A 13979-nucleotide genomic window follows, 5' to 3' on the forward strand; every position below is an offset into this window, starting at 1 on the left:
TGTCGCCTTAAGATATGAGATTCAAGATCTCTCAGTTCTAACATGAGGGCTCCATCGGGAGGTGGTGGTGGAAGAGAGGGTTCATTGTTTGAGGGAAGATTGTTGTAATTGGAAGGTGGTTCATATTGGTGAGATTCTTGAGGTGGTGGGTGTGTATTTTGTGGTTCTTGGGAGTATTGGTGTTGAAATGGTGGTGGCTCTAGGTATGGTTGATATGGTGGTTGGTATAGTGGATGCGGGTTGGGATCATATGGAGGTGGATGGTGGTGGAAGGCTTGTGGGTGTGGTGTAGGGCTCTGTTGAGGAGGGGGATCATATACATGTGGTGGTTGTGGTTGACAATCACAATAGGGGTCATCACACATATTGGATTGATATGCATTAGGATTAGGGTTATACTCACAGGAGTTCAGAGGAAGTTGTTGCCAAGAGGGTTGTCCATAAGCTTGGGGCTCCTCCCATCTTTGATTTCCAAATCCTTGATGCACATCCTCATTGAAGCTTCTATTTCCTATAACATAGTTTGAACCACACTCATAGCCAAAGTGATGAGAATTCATGGTGAAAGAGAAAATAAAAACAAATTCTAACAAGAAACAAAGAAAATCAAATCCTAAAACTAGAAAAAACTAACAAACAAACCAAAAATCAAGCTATTCACAATATATACAATAGCCAATAACATATCACCATTGCAAGTCCCCGGCAACGGCGCCATTAATTTGATAGGTAGGATTCATACCGGTTCGGAATTCCACAAAATAATTCCGTTGTTAGTATAGTCCAAATCAATAGTCAATCCTCAAATTAAATTAAATTTAAGTTGTCACAAGTACAAACCCCAAATAAAAATTAAGCGAAGTATTTGAACTTCGGGTCATCTCACAAGGAATTGCAATGAAGTGGTCAATTATTGGCTATAAAGGGGCAAAGGGGTTTTGATTTATAAGAGAAACAAGAAAAAGTAAATCAAGCAAGTAATTAAAGAAAGCAAGATAAAGAACTCTTGGCTAAGACTTAGGTAATTGAGATCACCATCCTTGTTAACAAATCAAATATTGATAATTATAAGGAACCGAGCTCATTAGGTCTACTTACTAAAGCCTTAATTACGTAATGTCTACTCCTAGGCTGGAGTACATCAAATGGCTTGATCAACATCAATTCATAAGTCCCAACCTAGATACTAATTAACTTAGTAGTAGGCTAGAGTCAATGGTTATCAAATTGATCCCAAGGGTTCTGGAGTTACCAATTCGATGAAGCCCAAGGACTCAAGATCACTCAATCCCCTTAGCCTAGGCCAAGGGTCAAGAGAACTACTCAAAAACTATAGGAAGCATTATATCAAACACCTAATGTGCAATAAAAGTAAACATCACAAAATGCTAAAATTAAGAAAACCCATAACTATCATAAGCAAGAAATCAATAATAGCAAGCAAGATCAACATAAAAGAAACATAGAAATATGAAATTGCATTAAAAGGAGATTAGATCCAACAATGTTCATCAACATACAAGAGAGCAAAATGAGAAATTAATATTACAACTAAGAAAATCAAGAAGTAGAAATGAGAATTTGTAAAAGAAACAAGATGAAATCAAGTAATTGATCCAAGATCCAAGACAATTTATCCTAAACCTAACCTAATTCTAGAGAGAAGAGGGAGCTTCTCTCTCTAGAAAACTAACTAAAGGCTCATATTGACTAACTAATTGCTCCCCCCTTTGCCTGAACTTCAATTCTGCATGAAATACACTCAGAAACAAGTTGGATTTGGGCCTGGGCAGCTCAAAAATTGCCCCAGCGTTTTGCCTTTAAGTGGGTCACGTGCTAGTATCGGTGCGTACGCGCCATGTGCGCGTGCGCGTCGATTGGCTATTTCTTCATCCGCGTGTATGCGTCATGTATGCGTGCGCGTCTCTATGCAAAGTCACTTCTGCGCGTGCGCGCCTTGTAAGCTTGAGCGCCCATCGATGCATTCCCAATTCTTGTTTCCTCATGCATTCTTCACTTTGTATGCTTTTTCTCTCATTTCTTCTATCCAATACTTGCCTTATGAACCTGAAATCACTCAACAAACACATCAAGGCATCGAATGGAATTAAAGTGAGTTAAAATCACCAATTTAAGGGCCTAAAAAGCATGTTTTTACACTTAAGCATAATTAAAGGGAGAATTACAAAACCATGCTATTTCATTGAATAAATGTGGGAAAAGGTGATAAAATCCCCTAAAATAAGCACAAGATAAACCACAAAATTGGGGTTTATCACTCCCGCTTCAACATCATTCTCATTCCCCGGCAACGGCGCTAAAAATTTGACGGAGAAAAATTATCGGTAAAGATTTTTCATAAAAATAAGCGCGTTGCAAGTATAGTTCTAAACCAACAAATTATCCTTAGTCAATATTTAAATTGTTTGTCACTTAAGCAAACCCAATAAAAATAAACCGAAGTATTTAAATCTCTAGTCGTCTCTCAAGGAATTGCAGGAAAGTGTAGTTATTATTGGTTATGGAAAAGTATATTTTTGGATTTTGAAATAAGAAACAAGTAATGTAAATAACAAGAAAATAAAATAACAACTAAGAAAAGTCTTAACAAGGATTGAGAATTAGAATTCCTATCCTCATTATCAATGTCAATTGTGACGGTAATTGCCTTTTTCTTTCACTTAGTTAACCTCTAACAATTGAAGGTAAGTCAAGTGAGCCAAAATCAACTTGAGTTCACAAGTCCTAATCAAAGACTAGAGTTAGTGAAGCTCAAGCCAACTAGCAAGTCTCAATCACCAATCAACAAAAGACTTCTGATAATTCAAGAGTCTCTAATTGACCAATCCAAGTTAAAAATACCAAAAATCTAATTTAAAATCCAACCAAGCATTTTATCAAACACTTGGAAGGCATAACATAAAAACATAGAAAATTAATAAGAGATAATAAAATCTAAACAACCAATCGCAAGGAATCAATGATAACAAATAAAGGAAGAAGCAATAAACATGAAATACCTCAAATTACATTAAAAAGGAAATTGAATCTAACATGAAGAGTTCATAAATTAATTTGGGAAAATAAAGACATCAACAAAGGAAATAGATATCTAAGGTACTAGAACAAATAAAAGTAGAAGAAAAACTAAATCAAAGTAAAGTAGAAATCTGAATTGAAGAAGAATTAAAGCTAAAAACCCTAAAACATAGAGAGAGGAGAGAGCCTCTCTCTCTAGAAAACTACATCTCAAACCTAACTTTTGTGAATGAATGTATGAATGAATGATTCTCCCACTCTGCAGCCTCTATTCTGTGTTTTCGGGCTTGAAACTGGGCCAAAAACAGTCCAGAAATTGCCCCCAGCGTTTTCTGATATCTGCAGCACGTGACGCTCTGTCACGCGTACGCGTCACTTGACAAAATCCTGGTCATGCGTACGTGTCATCCACGCGTACGCGTCGCTCGTCTCCTGCACCAGTCACACATACTCGTTGGCCACGCGTACGCGTCGCTGCCAGCTTCTCAAAACTCCACTTTCTTGCGTTCCTTCCACTTTTGCATGCTTCATTTCCGTCCTCTAAGCCATTCATGCCCTATAAAACCTAAAAATACTGAACACGCATATCACAGCATCAAATGGTAATAAGAGAATATTAAAATTAGCAAATTTAAGGCCAAAGAAGCATGTTTTCAATCATAGCATAAAATTAGGAAGGAAAATGTAAAACATGCGTATTATATGCGTAAGTGTGAGAATAATTGATAAAATCCGCTCAATTCAATACAAAATAAACCGTAAAATAGCGGTTTATCTCAAGCACCTTGCTCGCGTACGCGAGATGCCCAACTTGGAAGGGTTCACCGCGTCGTGTGCAGTGGTCGTGTAAGAAAGATCTGCAGATTTGACAAAAATGCTGAATGCTGCAGAATTTTCAATTTTGCACTCCAAACTTCTGACGCGCATAACTTTTTCGTTTTAAAATATTTTTCATCCGTTCTTCGAACGGTGTAAACTTCACGAACCCAATTTTATATGAAACAGGTTTGAAACAATTTGGAGGTACAGAAGCCAAGCTATGGCTCGCCGAAGTACGGCCAAAAAATCAAATTTACACAAAATTCTCAAACCTCTATTTTCATTAAAACTCAAACTCAATTTTAACATTCTATACATATAGCCAACACCACAGAATACCATATCACATTAACAGAACACTACACCCTTCCTTCACCCACCATACCTCAGTTTTACATAATTCTCAAACATAAACTTCAAAATCATACAAATAAATCATCAATAATCTACCATCTATACATATTCATTATTACTAACTTATTAATCATCATTAAACCATCATTAAAATCATCATGTATCAATACATTCTCACCACAACATCAATTGCCAAAATTCATACCCAACCCAAATCAACAATCATCATCAAGGATATTAAACATTTAACACAATCATGCATTCCAACCTATCCTATGATCATCTAACCTAAATTTTCACAAGACATTATATATTAAATACGAGAAACCAGAACCATACTGTAACACCCTAATTAGCCTAAGCCTTACCTCGTGTCGTAAAGCAAAGGTTAATCAGAGATTGCGACATTTCTAAGCTCATACATAGTATATATATAGAAGGAATAGTATAATCTAGAAGCCCGATGAAGGATATAGCTCAAAAACAGGATTTCAAAAGTGCAAAATGTACTAACGAAGCTACTAGCTTAAGGCACAAGAAACAGCTAAGATACAACAAAATATAAGTATATAATATCATAGGAAACTAGCCTCGACTCACGGAGTTTAAGCCGGCTAGCCAAATACAGGTATACAGAACCAGACAGTAAAACAGCTTATACAGTTTTGTTCTCTCAAATACAAGCCTCTAGGCTAAACAAAATACAAAATTCAGAGACATATAAAAAAAATAAACCAAAAAGACTCCAAAAGAATCCAAGATCCTCCGCTTCTATCACCATCCAAAGCAACTCACCGAGGTGGGTTGTGACCTGCATCTGAAAAACACAACAAAGATATGGTATGAGAACCGGGGGTTCTCAGTATGGTAACAGTGCCCAATGATGTAGGATATAAGACTCCGGGACACCAAAGGCAATCCTAAGCTCCATATCCATCACAAGATTCAAACTTAAAGTATTCTAAAACAAATAAGCATAATTATAACAACATTAACTTAAATAGGCAGGGAAATCTATCTTAGGGGATTTCTACTCTAACCAAACATCGCTGTCCCACAGCCTTCACCAACCTATCCTCCATGCGATCCCATCGCCACCGCCTTCCGAACCTCCTCAATCCCAGTAGAAAGCACAATTAATAACAATGTAAGTAATTCACAAGTAAAAGCATACAAGGCAAGTAGATCAAGTAAGCAAATAGGCATGTTATTCAACTAAGCATACAGTTACTAGTCGGCAAAGCAAACAAACAGATAGAAAATGCATATAATGAATGCCTGCCCTACTGGCTGTGATATCACATTGTCGGTTCAACTACCAACCTGACACATCTCCATGGAGACGTCACCCTTCGGATTTCTCATATGGGAACCCCCGAGATATAGTGATTGGATCACTGTCCAGGTACCGGCGCTGCACGCTCTATAGATCCAAAGGGATGCGAGAAGGATACTCTTGCCTCAGACCTCACATCTCAACATAAGCGGGATTAACCACCGTCCTTACGCCGCCGCCGCTACCTCGACAGGCGGGATTAACCACCGTCCCTGCCGGGCGCATAGTGTCTCATAATCTCAGTAAAAACATTATTTCAGTGGTTTTCAAAGAAAACATTTTTAGCATACAGAGATCTATCATCTCATTCCGAGTCCCTGACTCATCTTAACCACTGTTCATTCATATCTCAGTTTCCACACATCAACAGTTTATCATTCCTCAGCATGCCAGAAACCTAGGCCTCCGTTTTCTAAGTTCTCCAATTAATATCATCTACTATCCCTACATTCTTTCCCAATATTTCAAAAGTCTAAAACTAGGCCCAAAAGCCCTAAAATGGTGTTAGAGAAGCTTACAACCTTGTTGGAAAGGTAGAATAGTTAAAAAAATAAAATTTTGAGAAACAGGGCGTGTGCGGCCGCACAGAGTGTGCGTGCGCACACTCTGGTGAGTTTTAAAATGTGTGCGTACGCACAGGTATCAAAATTTCCAAGATCTGTTCACTCGCACAACCTGTGCCAGCGCCCCCAACAGACTGGCCTTCCCGATGTGTGCGTCCGCACGGGCCTGTGCGTCAGCACAAGTTGAAATTTTTACCTAGATATGTGCGCGCAGAAGCTGTGCTAACGCTGCAAACAGAACGCACTTCCCTGCCTGTGCGTGCACACAGGTGTGTGCATTCGCACAGGTCAAAATTTTTGCAGGGTGTGCGCCCGCACATATCAGAAATCATGAAATCCTGCAACTTTGCAGAATTTCAGATTTTTAACACCAACTTTGAATGATCATAACTCCCTCCACAAAATTCCAATTTTCACAAATTTTATATCGATTTAAAGGATTTTCAAAGATCTTTAATTATACACAAGTTTCATCAAATTTTGAAAACCGAGGCAAAAGTTATGATCGAGCAAATTTTACCAAAAACCCAATTTTACCAAGCTTCACCATTTACACAATTTCTTACCATACACATTCCAAATCATACCAAACCATTCAAAAACTTCATCTTTCATCACAATTAACTTGTTGTGTCATAATACACCAACATTAACACATTTTCCTTCACATTTCATCATCTTCAACATCAACACCAATATATCACACTTTTACAACCATAATGCCAAATCATCAAATTCAACATCTTACATCATCATTATGCCTTTTCAAGTTACACAATCAATCATCATTATCATATTACCATCATTCATCATACTCAAACCCAACAATCATTAATTTATCATAAATAACCACATATCATCATTTAACAACTCAACAACCATTTAAATTCAAACCTATCCTATGGGTCACTAGCCTAAGTGTCCATGAATATTATATACTACATAGAGAAAACCAAAACCATACCTTGGCCGATCTCCTATATGTCCAAAACTCAAAATTGAGCACCCAAGAGCTTTCAACCAAAATCCAAGTTTTCACTTCCACTCCAATAAGCCCAATTAAGTTCCAAAAGCTCCCAAAGCCACAATAATCAAACTATATACATATAAATCACCTCAAATCAACCTTGGGTTCCAATTAAACATAAATTCACTAGGGTTTAATGGCTCTTACCTCTTCCAACAGATTTGGATGTCAAAACCCAATGCTAAGCAAGGCTTAGAGCAAACCTAAACATCCAAAATCACAAAATCTCACTTAATCACAAACCCTAAGAACCGAAATTTTGGAGAGAAGAATAGAAAGGATTTTTTGGTTACCTCTCCAGTTTCTTGTATGAGTTTTGTAGAGCTTTCCTCAAGGAACGCGTAGCCACAAACGGTGCGGCGATCGGAGCTCTATAGCTCAAGATATGAGCTTCGGAAGAAGATGGTGAATAGTGCTTCTTCTTCCTCTCTTCCCCTTTCTATTTCTGAAGTGTGTGTGTGTGTGTGTGTGTGTGTTTAATGGAGTTGTGGCTGGTTTGGTTCATTTAATGAGCCTTTTATATGTTGGGCTTGGACCCAACTTGGGTCCGGTCCAACCCGTTAGCGTTTTTAGTCCGTTTGGCCCAATTTCAGGCCAAATCTTTAAAATTAACGCTTGGTTTTCCATTTCTAACATTTTTATAAGGTTTTTGCTAGTTTTCACTTTTTCTCATGTGGTACTGGGCAGACTTGAACCAATTCAACCGGTTCAACTGTCGGTTCGCGCTTTTTCACAGTTTTTCGCTAAAAGCACATTTTCTGACTCAGAAAAACCTACTGAGTCCAAAAATCACCTTTAAATCCTCAAAATATCACTCTAACTTTTCGAAGTCTAATTTGGACAATATTAATTACTTAATTAACCGGTTGATTAATTACGGTTCTTACATTCTCCCCACCAAATAAGAAATTTTGCCCTTAAAATTTGAATTACCTGAGAAAAGCTCGGGATAATCCTTTCGCATTTCGAACTCTACTTCCCAAGTATGCTCTTCAACTCCTGCTCACTCCCAAGCAATCTTAACCAATAGAACATCCTTTCCTCGCAACTTCTTCACACTAGTGTCATCGATCCTCACTGGCATTACTTGGAAAGTCAAGTTCTCTTTCAACTCGACCAATTCAGGCTCCAACAAATGAGCCGCATCCGATGTGTACTTACGAAGTTGTGACACATGGAATACATCATGCAAGTTAGACAGATGAGGTGGCAAGGCAACGTGATACGCCACCGGCCTGAATCTCTTCAAAATCTCAAATGGTCCTATGTACCTCGGATTCAACTTCTTGGTCTTGATTGCTCTTCCAATCCCAGTTGTCGGTGTCACCCGAAGAAATACATGTTCTCCCACTTCAAACTCTAGCGATTTCCTTCTCTGGTCCGCGTAGCTCTTCTGTCGATTCTAAGCTGTTAGAATCCTTGCACGAATCTTCTTAATGTTCTTAGTAGTCTCTGCTATTACCTCAGGACCCAAAACACTTGCTTCACCGGATTCATACCAACAAAGTAGAGATTGGCACTTCCGTCCATACAAAGCCTCATACGGAGCCAACCCAATGCTCGCATAAAAGCTGTTGTTATACGCAAACTCCACTAATGGCATGTAACGATCCCAACTTCCAGGTTGATCCAATACACATGCTCTCAGCATATCTTCCAATGTCTGAATAGTCCTTTCTGACTGTCCATCCGTCTGGGGATGATATGCGGTACTGAGACATAGTTTCGTACCGAAAGCTCTTTGGAAAGCTCCCCAAAACCTCGAAGTGAATCGGGGATTACGGTCTGACACTATGCTGGACGGCACACCATGCAACCTTACTATCTCCCTGATGTACAGTCTTGCCAACTCCTCCATAGAACAGTTTAATCGGATAGGCAGAAAATGACCAGATTTGGTTAAGCGATCCACGATCGCCCAAATCGCATCAAATCCCAACCTAGTCCTCGGTAAACCGGTCACAAAATCCATCGCGATTCTTTCCCACTTCCACTGAGGAATCTTAAGTGGTTGTAGCATTTCCGATGGTTTCTGATGCTCTATCTTCACCTTCTAACAAGTCAAACACTTGGATACCACGGTTGCTACATCACCTTTCATCCCAGGCCACCAGAACATCTTCTTCAAGTCATAATACATCTTCGTGCCTCCGGGATGAATAGAAAACCCACTATTGTGAGCTCCCGACAACAAATTTTGTCTCAAACTTCCGACATCCGGTATGCAAATCCTTCCCTTGTATCTCCATAATCCTTCACCATCCTTAGTGAATTCTTCACGCCTCTTATCACCAACTGGTCGAAACAATTGCTGAAGCTTTTACTCATCTTGCTGAGCCCTTTGTATTTCTAATTTAAACGTGCTCGAGATCTGTAACTGGTTCAAACAAGCTCTTCCGGCATCTTCACCAATATCTAGCTTTAGATCCACAAACTTATTTACTAGCTCCTCTTCCTTAATCCTCATCCAAGCAATCGTTAAGGATTTCTGACTCAAATTGTCTACTACTACATTTGCCTTTCCAGGGCGATAGCTCAACTCGAAATCATAATCTTTAAGCAACTTCATCCATCTTCTATGGCGCATATTAAGCTTTTTTTTATCAAAGATGTACTTAACACTCTTATGATCCGAAAAGACGCTAAACATTACTCCGTACAAGTGGTTCTCCAAATCTTCAGTGCAAACACAATTGCCGCTAATTCCAGGTCATGAGTTGGATAATTCACCTCATGTGGTCTTAGTTGACACGATGCATAAGCCACCACATTCCGGTGTTGCATCAACACGCAACCCAAACCTTTTAGTGATGCATCACAATATACTTCGAATGGTTTATGCGGTTCCAGCAAAATCAAAACTGGCACTAAAGTTAACTTCTGCTTCAAAGTTTGAAAACTCTCTTCACACTCCGATGTCCACACAAATGGAACCTCTTTCCTTGTTAATTTCATCATTGGTAGCACAATCCGAGAAAATCCTTCGATAAATATTCGGTAATATTCGGCTAAACCCAAAAAGCTCCTGACTTCCATCACAGTTGTCGGTCTTTCCCATTCCATGACCTCTTCTACCTTAGAAGGATCTACAGCTATTCCTCCTTTGCTCACCACGTGGCCTAAGAACTTTACTTCCTCCTTCCAGAACTCGCACTTTGACAACTTAGCGTACAACTTTCGCTCCTTTAAGATTTGCAGCACAATCCTCAAGTGCTCCTCATGCTCCTTTGCCGTCTTAGAGTAATCCAAGATGTCATCTATGAAAACCACCACGAATTTGTCCAAAAAGGGACGAAAGACTCTGTTCATGTAATCCATGAAAACAGCAAGTGCATTTGTTAACCCAAAGGACATCACCGTAAATTTGTAGTGTCCACATCGTGTCCTAAACGCAGTCTTAGGGATATCATCCTCTTTCACCCTTATCTAATGGTAACCGGATCTCAAATCAATCTTGGAAAACACTCTAACTCCTTGTAATTGATCCATCAAGTCATTTATCCTTGGCAGCGGGTACTTATTCTTCACAGTCACTTTATTCAGCTATCGGTAATCCACACACAATCGCATTCCTCCATCCTTCTTCTTCACCAATAAAACTGGTGCTCCCCACGGTGATACACTCGGTCGAATGAACCTCTTATTCAGAAGCTCTTCAACTGAGTCTTTAACTCAGCCAGCTCTATCGGAGCCATTCTATAAGGCGCAATCGACACTGGTCCGGCTCCCGACACCAATTCAATTGCAAATTTAATTTCTCTTTGAGGTGGGAACTCAGGGATATCTTCCGAGAATACTTCCGAAAATTCTCTAACCACCGGTATCTGATCCAAGTTCTGGACATCACCCAACTCATTAGCAACCAATAGAATATAGCCCTGACACTCCTTCCCACTACAATGCACCAATACAGAGTTCAGATAATACCCCGTAGCTACCACTGCTCCATTCTCTCCTTCCGGCATAAACTGAATGGTCCGCTCAAAGCAGTCCAACAAAACCCGATTCTTCGACAACCAATCAAACCCCGAAATCATTTATAGCCCCACCATTGGTAAACAGATCAAATCATGCACAAAATCTCTACCCTTAAGCTTGAAACCTACTTAATCTTGACCTAGTCATAACTGTTTGATGCGGAGTATGTACATGCAGATCGAAAGGTAACTCTGACACTTTCAAACCTAATTCCTCAACCTTAGCAAACGAAATAAACGAATGCGTAGCTCTAGTATCATATAATTCAACTAAGGACTTATCACCAATTAGACATATACCTCTCATCGACGGATCCGCCTTAGAAGCATCCTTGGCATTCACAACAAAGACTCGACCTTGATGTTGACTTTGGCCCGCATTTTGGTTCCTCCCACGAGTGCAATCCCTCGCAATGTGGCCAGGCAACCCACAATTGAAACAACCACCTAAACCAATTTTGCATGAGTCATAAGGATGGAAACGCCCATAACGTACACAAGTCAAATCCGGAGAATTCTTACTCTGATTTCCTTTCCCCTTAGCATACTGAAACTGAGTCTGAGTGTTCTTCCTGAAACCTCCTTGACCTTGAGGCGCATATCCTCCTCTCTTGAAGCTTTTCCCTCTAGGATGAAAATACTTGCCACGCCCCTGACTAGAGCTCCCTCCATGAGTGTCCTTGGACGCCGCCATGGTCTTGGCATATTATTCCACTACTCTAGCCTTGTTCACTAAGTTAGAGAAGACACGGATCTCCATAGGCGCCAGAGCAGTCATAATGCTATCCTTTAAACCCCTCTGGTACTTAATGCACTTCCAGCTCTCGTAAGTCTCTGGGGCACCTTGACATACCCTAGAAAACCTACAAAGTTCTTCAAACTTGTTGGTGTAATCTGTCACAGACATGGAACCTTGCTTCAGCTGCATCAGTTCCATCTCCTTTGCTTCCCTTGCAGACTCGGGGAAAAACTTCTTATAAAAGGCCGCTTGGAATACTTCCCATGGAATGTCGGTGTTTTGAAGTTGTAGCAAGCAAAACTCTGCTTGCCACCAGGGCTGGGCCTCTCCCACTAGCTGATAAGCGGCAAACTCGACATATTGATTGAGGGAAACATGCTGCACCTGTAAAGCATGCTCTATAGCCTAGAACCAGTGATCCACTTCAGTAGGATTTGTGGATCCTCGGAAAGTTGGCGGGTGAACCTTCAGGAACGTCGCCAAGGTCATCGGAACTCCACCTGTGTTATCACCGTTTCCTTCAGCATTATCATTGGAATTCTCTTTGCCATTCCCCTTGCCATTTCCCGCCGGTTGGCCTAACCTCTGCACAGCTTGTAGAGTCGCAGCAGCATTAGCTTTCATGGTGTTCGCTAAGTTAGCCATGGCCACCATGAATTCGGCATGGTTATCAGCCGGTTGCTCATTCCTACTTTCTCGGGTACGTGTTCGACCTCACCCGTGAGTGGCCAGGTAGGGTTCCTATCTACACCAAACAATCGATATCAGGGTGATCAGTCTCAATATCAAAAGTCTAGTGCTTTAATTGTCCCAAACAGGCACTCATAAACAAGCATGCTATGTAATATCAAACAGATAACCTAATATCATCAAAGAAAAGACACACAGAGTATGCAATGAAGCACAATCGTTCCATCCCTCAGGCTCACGAGGACGAACCACTCTGATACCACTAAATGTAACACCCTAATTAGCCTAAGCCTTACCTCGTGTCGTAAAGCAAAGGTTAATCAGAGATTACGACAGTTTTAAGCTCATACATAGTATATATATATATATATATAGAAGGAATAGTATAATCTAGAAGCCCGATAAAGGATACAGCTCAAAAATAGGATTTCAAAAGCGCAAAACATACTAACGAAGCTACTAGCTTAAGGCACAAGAAACAGCTAAGATACAGCAAAATATAAGTATATAATATCATAGGAAACTAGCCTTGACTCGCGGAGTTTAAGCCGGCTAGCCAAATATAGGTATACAGAACCAGACAGTAAAACAGCTTATACAGTTTTGTTCTCTCAAATACAAGCCTCTAGGCTAAACAAAATACAAAAGTGAGAGACATATAAAAAAATAAACTAAAAAGACTCCAAAAGAATCCAAGATCCTCCGCTTCTGTTACCATCCAAAGTAACTCACCGAGGTGAGTTATGACCTGCATCTGAAAAACACAAAAAATATATGGTATGAGAACCGGGGATTCTCAGTATGGTAACAGTGCCCAGTGATGTAGGATATAAGACCCCAGGATGCCAAAGGCAATCCTAAGCTCCATATCCATCACAAGATTCAAACTTAAAGCATTCTAAAACAAATAAGCATAATTATAACAACATTAACTTAAATAGCCAGGGAAATCTATCTTAGGGGATTTCTACTCTAACCAAACACCGATGTCCCACAGCCTTCACCAACCTATCCTCCATGCGATCCCATCACCATCGCCTTCCAAACCTCCTCAATCCCAGTAGAAAGCACAATTAATAACAATGCAAGTAATTCACAAGTAAAAGCATACAAGGCAAGTAGATCAAGTAAGCAAATAGGCATGTTATTCAACTAGGCATACAATTACAAGTCGGTAAAGCAAACAAACAAATAGAAAATGCATATGATGAATGCCTGCCCTACTGGCTGTGATATCACATTGTCGGTTCAACTGCCAACTCGACACATCTCCATGGAGACGTCGCCCTTCGGATTTCTCATATGGGAACCCCCGAGATATAGTGCTCGGATCACTGTCCAGGTACCAGTGCTGCACGCTCTATAGATCCGAAGGGATGCGAACGGGATACTCTTGCCTCAGATCTCACATCTCAACGTAAGCAAGATTAACCAC

The 13979-nt window shown here is 40.1% G+C and overlaps 3 protein-coding genes across 3 annotated transcripts; all 3 read right to left on the reverse strand.

Annotated features, from left to right (window-relative positions):
- Positions 9788-10517, reverse strand: LOC107636419 (uncharacterized mitochondrial protein AtMg00860-like). Its single transcript, XM_016339931.1, has 2 exons — positions 10496-10517; positions 9788-10395 (listed from the first exon to the last, which is right to left on the reverse strand). Exons 1-2 carry the CDS (start codon positions 10515-10517, stop codon positions 9788-9790), a joined length of 630 nt encoding a protein of 209 aa, XP_016195417.1.
- On the reverse strand, positions 10783-11175 carry LOC107636418. The gene has a single exon (XM_016339930.1). It carries the CDS (start codon positions 11173-11175, stop codon positions 10783-10785), a length of 393 nt encoding a protein of 130 aa, XP_016195416.1.
- On the reverse strand, positions 11228-11809 carry LOC107636417. The gene has a single exon (XM_016339929.1). It carries the CDS (start codon positions 11807-11809, stop codon positions 11228-11230), a length of 582 nt encoding a protein of 193 aa, XP_016195415.1.

Source organism: Arachis ipaensis, chromosome B04 (assembly GCF_000816755.2).
Source record: "Arachis ipaensis cultivar K30076 chromosome B04, Araip1.1, whole genome shotgun sequence".
Classification (NCBI taxonomy): domain Eukaryota; kingdom Viridiplantae; phylum Streptophyta; class Magnoliopsida; order Fabales; family Fabaceae; genus Arachis; species Arachis ipaensis.

What these genes read in the sequence shown, in the direction of transcription:
- LOC107636418 (XM_016339930.1), bottom strand. Translation starts at nt 11,175, where the DNA reads ATGATTTCGGGGTTTGATTGGTTGTCGAAGAATCGGGTTTTGTTGGAC.
- LOC107636417 (XM_016339929.1), bottom strand. Translation starts at nt 11,809, where the DNA reads ATGGCGGCGTCCAAGGACACTCATGGAGGGAGCTCTAGTCAGGGGCGT.
- LOC107636419 (XM_016339931.1), bottom strand. Translation starts at nt 10,517, where the DNA reads ATGTGGACACTACAAATTTACG. An exon ending in GTGGACACTACAAATTTACG is followed by an intron (nt 10,396 to 10,495) that starts GTGATGTCCTTT and finishes TGGTTTTCATAG; the next exon opens with ATGACATCTTGGATTACTCT.